The sequence below is a fragment of the Coenobita brevimanus genome, chromosome 14 (genome assembly GCF_032717465.1).
Source record: "Coenobita brevimanus isolate Jiangsu-jjx chromosome 14, ASM3271746v2, whole genome shotgun sequence".
Classification (NCBI taxonomy): domain Eukaryota; kingdom Metazoa; phylum Arthropoda; class Malacostraca; order Decapoda; family Coenobitidae; genus Coenobita; species Coenobita brevimanus.
The window spans coordinates 6,621,543-6,637,700 of NC_136967.1; the positions used below are offsets into that span (position 1 = coordinate 6,621,543).

Here is a 16,158-nt window from a genome sequence, read left to right on the forward strand (position 1 = left end):
CTACTTCAACTAAGTGGTCCAACCCTGCCACACACCACCAACACCAGCCAGCCAAGTGATAATATTCCATAACCTAAGGTTAGTACTGCACTGTACAGTGTGCTGTAACTACTGTAATAAAAACTGTGACAAGATACTGACAGACTGTAACAAATTTTGCTGTATTCTACACTACAGTACAGTATGGCAATACAGTGCAGAACTACAGTTACTTAACTACATTTATAGTTCATAAAGTTTACAGGGAGTGTGGACAAAAAATCATGATTTTATGTAGTGATGTTGGGAGGCCCTGGGACCCAAACTGCTTTTTCCCATAAGAAGCTCAGTTTAAATTTCGATGCGTTTTTTTGGTACATATGTCCATCGAAATTTGAGATTTTACTGTATATATATACTGTACTTCATATTCAGTCCTTTGGCTTCCTTTACTGTGTAGCATTCCTACACCGATCTCATCTTTTTTGCATACTCATATTCTCCTCCTGACAATTATTTCTTTCTCATCTGTTTTACACTCTGTAGCATTATGAATCTCAGCTTGGATGTGGACTCTATTTAAATGTGGCTGAGGTTCCCACCTAATATAGTACTGAAGTAATGACTGTCTATGTAAAAACCAAGCAGCCACATTTACCTTAATGACAGTATCTCCCAGGGTCAATGGTTGCCAACCATTTATAGCACTAACAGCACTACCTACACTCAATTTATCACTTAATGATACTGTACTGGAAAACAGCAATTTGCAACACAATGTTTTTCTTAAAATCTTAAATGGCAAATAGTAGGAAGCTCACCTTGAGATCATGGGATGAAAGGTCCATGGGAGATATGTACATGTAGGGTATCCCACTGGCCTTGTCTAGTGGCCCATCACTTATGGCCACAATGTTACCAAAGGGGAATCCTAAGATGGGGGCTGCCGTGGAGATGGTGGATATAGAGGCCCAGTCTGCAGACGTTAACAAGAAAACATATGAAATTTTCCAAAACTTCCTTTTCTGACATAAACAACTAAATAAGGAAGATGTACCTCTGGTAAAGAAATAGTATACAGAAGTCTGTTCATGATTATTCAAGTAAACAAAATGTTTGAAAAAAGTAAAATCCAGTACATTACAGTTGGATTTTGCTGCATAAAGTAATAAACAACACATTTTAATCAGTCTTCAATTACAGTCTTGCATGTGTGTAACCACAATGTGACTAAATGAAACAGCTTTGAGATGTGCATCTGGTTCATTAGACAAACAAACACACACACACACACACACACACTTCAGACTTTAAAAATATATACCAGTACTATTCATCTTTACACACACACACACACAATTCAGACTTTAAAAATATATACTGATACTGTATATCTTTACACACACATACACACAGTTCAAACACAAAATAAAAGATGTATGGCATACAGTATATCTACCCTTGTGCAACTTTACATGAAGAAGGGGGTGATAATTCCCCTGCAATTTACTACAAAAACAACTTTCAATGGAGACCGTACTGTAATTCATACCTGAGATGTGAACGACATATCTGGCAACCCTGGCCACCTCACTGTGTGGGGGTGGGGTGGGCCATGAAGCCTTTAGCTCCCCAGATTCAACTTTCACACGTTCCTCAGCAATAAGTCGGTGCATCTGGTAAAGAATTTTTTCAGCAGTTACAAAATCAGGAGAGTTCTTATGCCATATTACAACAATGTACAGTGCTCCAAACCATTAACAATCTACAATAACAATACACACAGAAAAATTTCACATTTTTACTCAATTTTAATAATGCAGAAAATACTGTATTGTAATCATACTCTGTACAGCAAGTTAATCAACTACACAAATCTGACAATAATGATCTGTACTGTTGCCTACAACAGCTACACAGGGAAGGAAGGCTGGAATTACTCCAATACCAGTACGCATAAAAAAAAAAAAACTCATGCAGTTATGAGAAGATAAAGTTTTTTTTTTATAATTACAATATTATGTACAGAAATTACAAATCTGGTGCAGTACTGATTTTTTTTCTTTGTAAAAGATGAACTGAGGATGGAAAAACAAATTAAATAAAAAAAATAATCCATACACCAGATTACTGGTGTCCTACATTCATAAAAAATCTGTAACAACTGAACTTGAATGGCTGTTGGCTGAAGTTTGGGGGAAAACTTTTCTGGGATGGCGAGTTCCAAAGAGATGAAGTTCAGACAATAAAAGGATTCTGATAAGCAGAAGTTCTGCAATATGGAGGTGACAGTTGTCATGAGCACTGCTAGATGCGTGTGCAGCACGGGGGAAGGCACGAAGAGGAATGTTAATATCATAAATGCCAAGATGAAAAGTGAAATCTGACTTACATGCATTTAAGTGTTATCATATATCAATTTGTTTACCTCAAAGGCCAAGTCTACGAGGATCATGAGACACACAGCAGCAACAAACCCGAGTAGAAACTGGCGCCTGCCACCTGGCCGCTGGTGTAAAAAAAAAAAAAACGACCATGTAATAATAAATTGTGTTAGTAATATATGGTAAAGGAACTCATCAACTTCATCATCCCTGAGAATATAAAACTCATTATTTATTTTTTGCCTCATACGTGGATGAGGAATTTGGAAGGAATTTGAGTGTAAAGTGGAGGGACTGTAAGAAAATGTTCTGGAAAGAGGTGAAAAGAGTAAGACAGGGTGGAAGTGAAGTTAGCAGGGGAGTGAAAGATAAAAAATGGTAGATTACTAGTGGAGAAGGGAGAAAAAGTGAGCAGATGGAGAGAACACTTTAAGGAATTGTTAAAAGTGGAGGATGGAAGTAATGCGAGTATAAGTGGCTGGGGAATGGCTGGGAGAAGGAGGGAGGTGAGAAGACAGGAAGAAATCAGTAGGATAGAAGTTGTGGAAGCAATGAAGAAAGTTAAATCAGGGAAAGCCCCAGGAATTGATGGAGTGTGTGGTGAAATGCTGAAGCATGGGGGAGAGATAGTAGTAGAATGGATGTGGAAGATGTGCAGATTGGCCTGGGAGGAAGGTAGAGTCCCGGAGGATTGGAAGTCAGGTATAATTATTCCCTTGTACAAAGGAAAAGGGGAAAAAGAAGTGTGTGGTAATCATAGGGGCATTTGTCTTCTTAGTATAATAGGAAAAGTGTATGGTAGGATACTTATTGACAGAGTTAGAGAAAGAACAGAGAAATTAGTTGGAGAAGAACAGGGAGGCTTTAGGAAGGGAAGAGGTTGTGTAGATCAGATATTCATTCTCAGATCTTTAGTGGAAAAGTTTCTAGAGAAGGGAAAGAAGTTGTATGCGGCTTTCATGGATTTGGAGAAAGCATATGACAGGGTGGATAGACTAGGATTGTGGAAAGTGTTAAGAATATATGGAGTAGATGGGAAGTTGTTGAATGCTGTGAAGAGTATGTACGATGGTGTGAAGGCTGCAGTGCGTGTGGATGGTGAACTAAGTGAACTTTTCTCTTTGAAAGTTGGGTTGAAACAGGGATGTGTCATGTCTCCATGGTTGTTCAATCTGTACGTGGATGGGATAATAAAAGAGGTACAAGGTAGAGTAGTGGATGTTGGAGTGGCCCTGGTGAGAGAGGATAGTGTTTGGAAACTCCCTGTACTGTTGTTTGCAGATGATACTGTGTTATTGAGTGAAGCCGAATGGGAGCTGCAAGGCTTGGTGGATGAGTTTGAGAGAGTGTGTAAGAAACGGAATCTAAAGGTGAATGTAGGGAAGAGTAAAGTGATGGTCTTTGAGAGAGGTGAAGTCAGTGAATGTACAGCGAGGTTGGATGGTGAGGAATTGGAAAATGTGATTACATTTAAGTACTTGGGTAGTGTGATGAGTAAGGATGGAGGTTTGGAGGGTGAAGTGCTTGAAAGGGTACAGCAGGGTAGAAAGGTTGCTGGTTCTTTGAAAGCAGTGATAAGAAACAGGGAAGTGAGCATGGAAGTGAAAAAGTTACTACATGACAGTATTGTGATACCAACTCTAACGTACGGAAGTGAAGCTTGGACATTGTTGGAAGGACACAAGTCAAGAGTGAGAGCCGTGGAAATGAGTTATTTAAGAGGAGCCTGTGGAGTCACATGGAGAGACAGGCTGACGAATGAGGATATAAAGGAGCGTTGTGGTGTTGATGTGGATGTGATAGGAAGCGTTATGAGGAACACACTGAGGTGGTTTGGCCATGTGGAGAGGATGGAGGGTGAAAGACTGATGAAGACAGTGTATGTGAGTGAGGTGGAGGGGGAAAGAGGGAGGGGGAGGCCGAGGATGAGATGGAGAGATGGGGTGGAGAGGTATATGAGAGAGAGGGGTGTGAGTTGGGAGCAGGGGAGTGAAATGGCGGGGGACAGGGCGACTTGGAGGCGATTTGTTTGTGGCCACCCCAAACGGGATTGAGGCGTCTGGCAATAGATAGATAGATAGATAGATAGACGTGCTCCCTCATCTAACGCGGGTAATGCAGACTGGCCACATGCCGCAGTATACGTTCCATATGTTTCCATTATAAAGAGCTAACCTGTACTGGACATTTTCCAAAGTTGCCCTTTTCATCCCAAATCCCACCCAAACCCTCCAAAAAACACCATTCTGACATTCACTCTGGTACTCGTATACAGGAAGTTATTGAAAATGCATAAGGAAGGTTCCTAAACATTAGTAAAAAAAAAAAAGTTTAGGTCACTAACCTGACTGGCTCTACTGGCCACACTCACTGTCCCTGGCGCCCCCAGACCCCATTCTCTGTAGTCACTGTCGTGAAATGGTTGGCTGGTCCCCTTCGTCATCGGAGTCAAACCCTTCAAAGTCCATGGAGGAAACGATGGACATAACCTCTTCATCTGGTTCAGCACTGTCTGCCACAGGATGGTTGTAGGCAAGTTTCCTGACGAACTCGAAAAAAGTCTGTGATCATCTGCTGCTGAGCATTCACTCTCCCTAAACATCTCTGTGTACTGCCTCACATCACTGATCACTAATGCAGCAGTTTGCTTGGCTCGGTCCTTATCTGTGCCCTGGCTGGTGGTAACAAAGGTGAGCGTCTCGTACAATTCCACAATTTCTCTCAGCGTGCTGCTGCTATCCCTCCCGGTAGCCTTTCCTCTGGCTCTCCCTGTTCTTCAATCTCTTTCTGCAGCTCGTCCAACAGTTCCTTGGTGTCTAGGGTGGTGTCTGGGACAAGAAGCTCCTGTATGTCAGCAGCGTTGAGCTGTTCCTGGCAAGTGAGTCTCCTTGCTGCCTCCACTGCTGTGTCAACTGCTGAATCAACGCTCTGTGGCTCGGTCTCTAAGTCAAGCCTGTGGCCTGGCAAACTTTGCAAAATGCTGCGTCAGACGTGATGCACCGTGGCCTGCATCAGCTCATTCCAGGCTTCTACAATGGTGTCCACTCCGCTTTTTAAGTTAAACAACTTCCAAAAGTTGATGACAGACTGCCTTCCTAGAGTGCTCTGTGGTGGTAGTACCGGCAATAGCGGGTGGCAGTAGTGAGTAATGGCTCGTGCCAGGGCTAGGTGACCCAGGCCATGGTGAATCTGGTGAAGTTGCTGGCTTGTCCTAATCGTCGTTGGTGTCGGTGGCAGTTTGGGACACAGTTAGGATCTTCAAGATGTAGGTTGCCTTCAATACTGCAATCACTTCTTGGTCGATGGGCTGGAGAAGTGGTGTTGTGTTTGAAGGCATGAACACAGCCTTGATGTTGTGGGGTAGTGATCGTCAAGGAGTGGTGAATGGCTTGGAGCATTGTCTAAGAGATGTGCCAACTGCACAAATCTTCTGCTTCTTTTGTGACACACCTGTCAAACCATTTCCGACAAACTGCACCTGACATCCATCCCTTCTTGTTGCACATCCAGTGCACTCTGAGCTTGTCCATGTCACAGTTCCTGTAGGCGTGTGGTTTCTTGGCTCATGTGATAACAAGTGTTTTCATTTTGCAGGTCCCAGAGGCATTACAGGTTAGGAGAAGAGTGAGTCTTTCTTAGATGCCTTGTAACCACGGGCTTGCTGCTCACACCACTGAATGTAGGTCCTTTTGGGCTTCTTCTTTTTTTTTCTATTTTCTTTTTTTTTTAAACCAAAAAGGCCCTGTCTCATCAGCATTAAAAATCTAGTCCAGCGTGTACCCGCTACTCTGATGACATTTTTAAGCAATGCAGGGAAGGTAGAAGCTGCAGGAACATCAGCACTCGCCCCCTCACCAGTTAAACTAACATCCCTTAACCAATTCCTCTTAATAAGCAAATTTAACCAACCTTTTGAGGCCTTGAATGGAGTCGGGTTCTTCCACTTACCTGACCGTAGAAATGCTTGGCTTCATCACGTAGCATTCTGCCATCAGTAGGGATGTTTCTCTGATTCTACCTCTCAACGAACTGGAGTAGAAGTCACTCCATGGTCTTCAGTGCTGCAGTCTTGATCATTGCAGCTTATCCTGCCACTGTGGGGTTGCTCTTGATGTATGCCTTTATCTTTTCTCGGACTCTTCAAATTGTCCTGATGGTGCTTTCATTAACCTTATGCTTGTCTGCCAAGTCAACTTGTCTCTTCCCACCCTCCAGCTCTCTTACTACTGGATCTCAATTTTCTGGCCATAGGTGAAGCGCCGTTACTTGTTGGTGTGTTCCACTCGGCTGCGAGGCATCATGCTTAGGTACAAATGCTCTGTACCATGGGAGTAGCTACCTCAGACGTGGCCACGAGGCGGGAGATCACTAAAAAACAATGTAGCATGCCCCTAACAGCCAATGGGGGTACATATGGATATGATGTCATGTGACCAATCACAGTACACCGCTTGCCCGACGTCATCACGTGCAACATTTGACTTTTGGCCGGCCGTCTGAGAGCTCTGACGCCCGACAACTCACCGCGGTATATCTGTTTGTGACCGTGGTATATATTTTGGGGTCACACTCTAGGGTACCGCAAAAGTACAAATCCGAGTTACTCGATACTGCCTTACAGGAAGGAGGATTGTACTCCCAGTAGGAAATGTAATAATGATTCATATACAGTATACTGTATGTCACAACCATACCACTGAGGTTCCCAGATGGATTTTTTTTTTTTTTTTTTTTTTTTCCAAATAGACTTAATTAACATAGCCACATTATTTAAACTTGAACTGATATGCAGTACGTAATGCACTGCATCTTGCAGCCATGTAAACATTCCTTCTTATTTGTAATAAAATGCTCAGTGCTGTTCATTTAATGAAGCCATCCATCCATCCATTGCCAGACGCCATGTATCCCAAACGGGGTGGCCAAGGGCTTAGAGTTAATTGTTTTACAGGGAGGGGCACTAATCCTCCACCAACCCCACTTGACACGTAGGGATGCCAACAGCATCTGGTGTTCCCAGGCGGTCACCCATCCAAGTACTAACCAGACCCAACGTTGCTTAACTTCGCTGATCGGACGGGAAGCGGTGTACTCAACGTGGTATGGCCGTTGGCCATTTAATGAAGCAAAGCTACAATATATTGGTTGAGCCTTGGGTTTCCCTCCCCAACCAAGTCCTAAACCCACCCAAATGAGTCCAAAACCTAACCTAAACCCCCAAGCTAAACTAATCCTAAATGCAGTTTATAACACCTAAACCCAAAAATAAAATCTGAAAATCATCAAATAGATGTCTGGAAAAAATCACACTTAGTAAACTGTACCCCAAAATGACAATGTTCACCCCACAAATGACTGAAACACACTAACCTATGCCTAAAAGCAGTTTATAAATCAACGTAAACACAAAATATAAGTCTAAAATATCATCAAAATTGGTTTTAAAAAATCAAAACCCATTGTTAAACCAAGGTTTGGCCATCATTAGACGGGGTATGGTGGTATTTCTACCCCCATCACTAAGCCGGGGTATCACATCTAGGGGTCTCGTTTTTCAGGTATACATAAATATATACCCTTGCGTCCAGCACGGTAATATTGTCATGCATGGGTCACATGTTGGACCAAAAACGTGTTGGACTAACAATAGAGCTTATGGGGAAAAATGAATTATGTCAGCAACCCTCGGAAATGTCACCCTAAATATCTACCATATACCTATACATATATTGGTACTATTGTAATTATAATAAATGGTACTGTGCTATGAATGATAACTAACCTTTTAGAATAGTGTTGGTGGGCTTGCTGGGAATGGAAGGTGGTATCCAAGGCTGTAGGTAGTCCTACTGGGTCCCCGGAGGATGGCTGCTGGCGTCACTAGCGGGTAATGGCTGTTGCTCCTCCTCAACCTCCCTTATAAATCCTTCGAAATCACACTCAGAATCATTATCTTCGTCCACAGCCATGGAAGGTCCTGCTTCTGCCTGTCCTAGCACTGTAATCCTCAGCAAAGTGCATGCTTCTCACACTGTTGCCAGAGCCCCGTCTCGTGACTGTGGAAAGTGATCACTGTCGCTGACTCGGTAAAGAATAAGGAGAAGCAACTTTGTTTATAAACTGGTACGCACGCCGATGAGAAGGGTTTCAAAACGATTGATATTTATTCTAAAATATTAATATGTATTCAGTGTCAGGTTAAATGTTCAATGCTGTAGTACGATACATTCTCTGTCGAGTCGCCTGGGTTTTGGTCACACTGTTTTGCCCGTATCCTCGGCAGGAATCCATCCAGATGAATTCCAAATGCCTGTGGTATCGTCGGCAATTTTACCACGTTACCGTTCCGATTTACCATCGTATCCTCGGCAAACCTGATATGAAGTGCCATGTGATAGCCCTTGGCTGCCAGGATCTTGTCTTAGTTTTTTATTATGATCACGTTGGCTTCATTCATGTCGTAGGCCTTGGCAATGACAACTTTCCTCTCCCCTTTCTTCTTCCTCTCGATGCTTTCTAGCTTGCTGGCCTGAGGGAGGTGCCGACGCTTCTTGGGGTTCTCAGAAGGCTTCCTAGGCATCGTGAGCAGGGTAAAATGCAGTAACAAGGGCAGAAAATGCAGCAAGAAAAAAGCACCTTCCAATGCAATTATGCGACTGAGTGGCACTGTGGCGGGAGAAATTTAAACAAAACATCACGTGACACCAGAAGCATTTTTAATTGGGCGGCATCACGATCACATCACGATAGCGGGTGGGGAAGCCTACTAGATCAGAAGTTTTCATTGGCTATCATCATCATGGGAATGTCCAGTATGACCGTGTTGGACCGGGGGTGATCGTGCTAGAGTGAACTCTACGGATTTCGCCCACTTCTCGGAGCTCTGTGAGTGTTATGCTAACACACTCGTGTTGCAGTAATTAAATCGTATTAAATAATACTAATTAATTGCTCTCCGTGCTGGACCCGAATCGTGCTGGACTAAACGCGTGTTGGACGCGAGGGTACTGTATCTATATATATATACACACAATATATACCCAGTATATATATATATATACAGTAAGCTCTCCCCTAACACGTTCTCACCAAACGCGCTCACAATTATACACGGTTAATGCTGGGATACATATAAGACAACGTAAGATTAAAGAACCATTATGAAAACTATAAGTTTATGCAAGAGAGGCCTTTGAAAGGCCAAATCCTCGAGCCTCAGCACAGCGCGCACGTTTGTTTTGATCACATCAGGTGATTCGTTGTACTGCTTTTCCACAGTACTGTACAGTATTTGTAAGTTAAATATTTACATTACTGTTCTGGTAAGTTTATGTACGAGTTAAAGTACTATTAAATAATGTTAAAGCAAGAATTATAGTCTTATAACCAGTTTACCTGATAGGCGTCGGAATATTGCCTTTTTTATTTGTTTGTTAAAGATTTGCTGCACTGATTTTCCACAGTACTGCATTTGTAAGTTATATATTTACTGTTCTGGTATGTAAGTTAAAGCACTTATATAAAGTTAAAGCATTAAATAAAGACTTGTAACCAGTTAACCTGATTTTATATGATTACCCATGATCGGCAGGTTCCGAGACAATTCTCCGTCAAGTCAATTCGCCATCAGACAATTCCCCGTCAAAACATGGACGATTCCCCATCAGGACAATTCGCACCCTGAACGATTCCCTGTCATTTTATAAATATACTTATTTCATCTTTGAATTATATTCTAGCATCACCTACAGCTGTCTTCATTAATGACAGCGAATTGTCTTGTTACTGTTGTGATGGCGAATTGACTTGACGACGAATTGTCCCGAAACCAATCGGCATCTGAATGTTGCCTTGCGTTTGAAGTTTTGCTGTGCAGTACTGTATCTGTATGTTATAACTTAAAATATATCTTCTAACCACTTAAAGTGCAAAAGTGCTTCATATTGATTACCAATGGCAGATAACAGCAAAACACCACATTTAGGGGGTCTAGGGAGCAAAATAAGGAGTAGTTAAAACTTAAGCGGTTTCACGCCAAACGCGCCACGGTTGGAACGAAACCCTCGCGTTAGGGGCAAGCTTGCTGTATATATATATACTGTATGTATATATATATATATACCCAGTATATATACAGTAATCCCTGTACTTTCCAGATGCCCACTTTCCGGACACCCCACTTACCGGACATTGTGGGCCTGGACCTTCGGAACCCAAAAATGGCCAAAAAAAAGAAAAAAAAAATCCCCACAAAATTCGAATTTTTCTCACGCGTAATTTGAAATTGCCGTGCAGCGCCGAACAGCTGTTACACCATGGACCCTTCACTCCTTCCTTCCTCCCCTCTCCCCTGTCAGGGTTGCCATTTGGTATTTTTCATTACCAAATGTGGGCTAATTTGGTAATGAAAAATTCATTAAGTAATGAATCAGAATAATGCAATACCAAATGGATTTTTCACATAAGTGAGGATACCCAGGATGGAGATGGTGGATTGTTTGCTCTCTCTGATTAATCTGCTAGCCTATATAGCATGAAAATAATCAACATGCTGTTAATTATAAGAAGAGTGATTACATGTATTTCCACTTGTATATATCATTAGTGAAGAATAAATGCTAGCTTTACGAATTTGGTAAGGAAAAGTTAAATTTGGTAATGTGGCCGTTGGGATCTGGCAACTCTGTTACCCCATCATCAACAGTCACAGCCTAACTCCAATCGAGAGCAGATGCTTATCGTAATGGAAGCCACATGTGCTCGTTTTTTGTGAATAAACAGTGAATAAACTGCAATACCTCGCCACTAGACCACACAGGAATTTAGTGTTGTGCGGTGTTAAGAAATTAGAAATTAGAGTGCAAAGGATTAACCGCGGAGTGCAAACTGGCAGTTGAAACTGGTGTGGTGCAATTAACTATGTGCACTGTTAAACAATTATAACTCACAGTGCAAAGAATTACTGTAAGTGCAGCACAACACTGGATTACTGTACGTGCTTCAAGAGCATTTTCACCACTGCCAAAGCCAGAGAAAGCAGCCACAGATGTGCTGTAAGTACCCTGGCTGAGGTACAGTCACTTCTAATTCCTCATTCTTTGGTTCCTTTTCATTTATTTCATGCTTTATGTCCATTATTGGTGTGAACAGGGTCTTAAATAGGTTTAAATATGTGCTATGCATGTCCAGTAGGGAGTTATTTAGGTGACTTTCAAAGTTAGGCTGGGTTAGGTCCTTAAGTACCAGTCCAGGAGCCAGGGACTTGTTGTAAGTACCCAGAATGTTTAATATTGTATAAACTCACCTCTAAAACCTCATTCTCTGGTGCTTTTGCATTTGTCTTTTATGTCCCTTATTGGTGTGATTTGGGTCTTAAATAGGTGCTATGCATGTTTAGAAGGGAGTTGTATAGGTGTTTCTCTGAGTCAGGGTAGGTTAGGGTCCATAAGTACAAGTCCAGGAGGCTGGGGCCCACTTTCCAGACAGGACCACTTTCCGGACATGCTTTTGGCTCTAGTACAGAGGAAAGTGGAGGGATTACTGTATGTATATATATATATATATATATATATATATATATATATATATATATATATATATATATATATGAAGCCTCTGTGGTACAGTGGTAGAGTGTGCGTTTCGTACACGGGTGAGCCAGGGTTCGCGCCCCGCCAGGGTAATAAACTTTGGAAATGTTCACCCGGCCACGTACTGCACTGGCGGACACAAGGGGTGCTGTGGTTGAACCAGTGTCGTGTACTCTAAAGTATGCTTGCACCCAGTCGGCTTGCGTGGGCCGATTACACTTAGTTCACAGACAACACACATATCCAAAGCCATTCCAACACTACAGTTACACTTACAAGCACTTCTCACCCTACATACAATCTCTACCAGACAGCCTAAGCCACTTGGTAGAGATAAATTGGCTGCATCATCCCGACTTCAGTCGGGATAGGCCGTTCCTGCAGTAGATACTCAAACGGCTGATGATGATGATGATGATGATATATATATATATATATACTGTATATATATATATATATATATATATATATATATACTGTATATATATATATATATATACAGTATACAGTCCACCCTCACTATAACGGTCTAATTGCAGCCTAAGCCATTCCGAAAAATGCGACATCCGGACTTCCCCCAGCTAACCCGGACTTTTTTCGATATATCAGACAATAGTCCGAATCGCACAAACAGTTTTTAAACTGTATTCACTACCACTGCGGTACTGTACTGTATTATACCTTCATTACTATAATCAAATGGTATAGATAATAATACTGTACTGTACACTGATAAATATGTCTTTTATTTATCTTATTGTGGTGAACATAGCTGAAGTGGTCAGGCATTCCGGACCGCTTTTGGCTTTATCGGACTTTTTTCAATATACTGTGAAGGAAGTTAGTCCTGTAGTACCTTGATTCTGATAAAAGCGAATTCCAGTCTATTGAAGTCTGTTATATTGAGGTTTAACTGTACATTATACAATATCTATATATTGTATGGTAATTGTTTACTCAGCTCACTATCCACTTGCACCGTAGCCCTAGCTCCTTCATATATACTCTTCACAGCACTCAACAATTTCCCCTCCACTCAATATATTCTTAATATCTTCCACATAACTTGCCTACCTATTCTGTTATAAGCTTTCTCTAAATGTGGGACTGAAACAGGGATGTGTGATGTCTCCATGGCTGTTTAATGTGTAAAGTAAGCTGTTTAATGTGTAAAGTAAGACTCGCTATAACAGACTAATTGGGGCCCAAACCATTCCAAAAAATGTGAAATTCCAATAAAAGCGACATCTACATTTCTCCCTGCTAATCCGGACTTTTTCTGATATATGACATTGGTCCGGATTGCATGAACGGTTTTTAAACTGTTTTGACCACCATTGTGGTACTGTACTGTGTTATAACTTCACTACATTAATCAAATGGTATAATATTTATAATAATACTGTACTGTACACTGATGAACATGTCTTTTTATTTACCTTATTGTGGTGAATATAGCTGAAGTGGTCAGGCAGTCTGGACTGCTTCCGGCTTTATTGGACTTTTTCCGATATATAGGAATTTAGTCCGGTAGATCCTCGAGTCCGATAAAAGCGAATTCCGGTCTATTGAAGTCCGTTATATCGAGGTTTTACTATACTGTACATGGATGGGGTTGTAATGAAGGTGCAAAGTAGGGCAGTGGATGTGGGGGTCGCTCTTATGAATGACGGCGAGGTGTGGAAGATTCCGGTGTTGCTGCTTGTTGATGATACAGTACAGTATTGTTGAGTGGAGATGAATGGGAGTTGCAAGGGTTCGTGAATGAATCTGGGACAGTGTGTAGGAAGAGGAATCTGAAAGTTAATGAAAACAAGAGTAAAGCTATGGTGTTTGAGAAGAATGAAGTCACAGAAAGCACAGTGAGGTTGGATGGTGAGGATATGGAGAATGTGAGTGCATTCAAGTACTTGGGTAGTGTGATGAGTAAGGATGGAACTTTGGGGGATGAAGTGCTTGAAAGGGTACAGCAGGAAAGGAAGGTTGTTGGTTCACTGAAAGTGGTGATGAGAAATACGGAGGTGATCATGGAAGTTAAGAGGTCACTGTATGATAGTACTGTGCTCCCTACCTTGACGTATGGAAGCAAGGCACGGACCTTGCTAGAGGGGAACAAGTCAAGAGTGAGAGCAGTGAAAATGAATTACATTAGAGAAGCATGTGGAGTGACATGGAGGGACAGGTTGACAAATGAAGAAGTGAAGGAATGTTGTGGGGTGGATGTGGATGTGATTGAGAAAATTTGGAGAAATACACTGAGGTGGTTTGGACATGTAGAGAGAATGGAAAATGAAAGACTGACTAAGAAGGTGTATGTAGGTGAAGTGGAGAGAGGAAGAGGGAGGGGGAGACCGAGGATGAGGTGGAGAAATGGAGTTGAGAGATATATGAGGGATAGGGGAATGAGTTGGGGGGAGGGCAGTCAAATGGTGTGTGACAGAGCGACTTGGAGGCATTTTCTCTGCGGCCACCCTTTGTGGGATTAGGGCATCGGGCTATAAATAGATAGAGTAATTCTTTACCAAGCATGTGTGGCGATTCCACCGTTATTACACTCTCACAATCTCAAGGTAAGTCATTTTGGTACATAAGCAACACATACAGCTCACTGTTCCATTGTGACTGCAAGAAGTGATTGGAAAAAGGCAAAATATACATATTTGTTTTTTTTATTGAAACGGTCAGGTACCCACAACAATGTTTATCGACGCTCTCACCGACTGGCCATGCTGTCCACCAACCATTACTCCCAGCTGGATGCGTCAGAGTATCCCATGTCAAAACAATGGGAAACGATGATTCAACCAAACCTAACGTAATCCAACCTAACCTCACTTATGTTTGACAGGCAGCTTTCAAATTAAAAAATATGCTTTAGGAACATTAAATATGACTGGCTACTGGCAGACGTCAGCGGAATATATACGCATTCTAAATCCTCATTTATAGCTTTATGAGGTAAGCTTATAAAAATCCCCAGTAGCTGTGGTAATCCAGCAATAATAACAAGTAACCTGTGAAATTCATTTCAACAGAAAATATGGAAAGGCCACACCTGTTTGGTAAAGAATTAATATACAGATAATCCAAGAATAAAAGTAGCCTATGAAAGCCTCATTTCAACAGAAAATAGGGAAAGGCCGTGCCCATTTGGTGAAAATATATATACAGAGGAGCCTCTTTTATCCGAAATTCTTTTAACTGTAATATGCCATTAACCGTAAGTTTTACTAAAAAATTCTCATTTCGATTAACCGCAAAAATCTGAAATCTATCTGAAAATTCAAACATGGCGAGCTTGTTTCGCGCCACTAGCATACCGTAGTTTACGGTTGCTCTGCTACTCACTAGAGCGAGTGTTGGTTGCACCAGCCCCCGTCTACCACCTCGGAAGATTTGGCTGATGTGGAAATGATTGAATAAGGAAACAGAAAATATGAAAAACAATTAGGTTTAAGACTTTATTTGTTCAAATTGCTTACAGTGAATTACGTAATTGTTTGAGTGAAGGTTTATTTAAGTTTATTTGAGCGAAGATTTATTTAAGTTGGCAGTTTCTGTTACAATTACCAAAGTGCAGTTACATACGTAGTTACTACTGTGTATTAAGTGTTTTGGTGATGGTTGAGTGGCTTTTGGGGTGCTAGTGGTAGTGGTGGGCTAGACGTCGCCAGAAATGGGTGATGGGTGAATACAACACTGTTCTCTTGTAACCTACATATTATTACAGTATCTTTTATCCGAAAAAATCGATTAAACGAAAGTTTGAAAGTCCCATGATTGTCGGATAAAAGAGACTCCACTGTATAGAGAGAGAGAGAGAGAGAGATACACACATATGGCCTGCCAGGTCAGAAGTTTCATGAAAAACCAATAAGGGCAGAGATGAATAACTGAAAATGAGTTATATGCTCCATAAAATTACTGAAATTTACGGTGCTTGTTAACAGTCTACAAGAATACCATTTCTGAAAACTTTAGTTTGTCAATAACTCTATAGGCACTTGTAGACTAACAATGGCGTTTTCTTTGTGAAAACCAATCACTTTTAAGGGTTGGACAATAACTCACCTCTGCAACCATAAGCTCCATACTGTACTGGGCCTTAGATTTCGTCATTTCAAAGCCGACAAGGCTCACTACCACCCTGCCAACAAATTAGTGCGTAGTTAAACTTCCTGTACGGCGACAACCTCCTTTCCTCG

General features: G+C 41.6%; 1 protein-coding gene and 1 non-coding gene across 2 annotated transcripts in view; both read right to left on the reverse strand.

The window, feature by feature from the left end:
- CREG (Cellular Repressor of E1A-stimulated Genes) overlaps positions 1-16,158 on the reverse strand; it is a 28,821-nt gene extending 12,663 nt beyond the window's left edge. The window contains exons 1-4 of the mRNA XM_080287214.1: positions 16,025-16,158; positions 2,408-2,488; positions 1,532-1,655; positions 801-955 (exon numbers count right to left, since the gene is read on the reverse strand). Of these exons, the coding sequence (XP_080143340.1) occupies positions 801-955; positions 1,532-1,655; positions 2,408-2,488; positions 16,025-16,072 (408 nt within the window). The 5' untranslated portion in view covers positions 16,073-16,158. The remainder of the gene's footprint in view (positions 1-800; positions 956-1,531; positions 1,656-2,407; positions 2,489-16,024) is intronic.
- LOC145390502 (5S ribosomal RNA) lies at positions 7,359-7,477 on the reverse strand. Its single transcript, XR_013895652.1, has one exon. It is a non-coding gene; the product is annotated as a 5S ribosomal RNA (ribosomal RNA).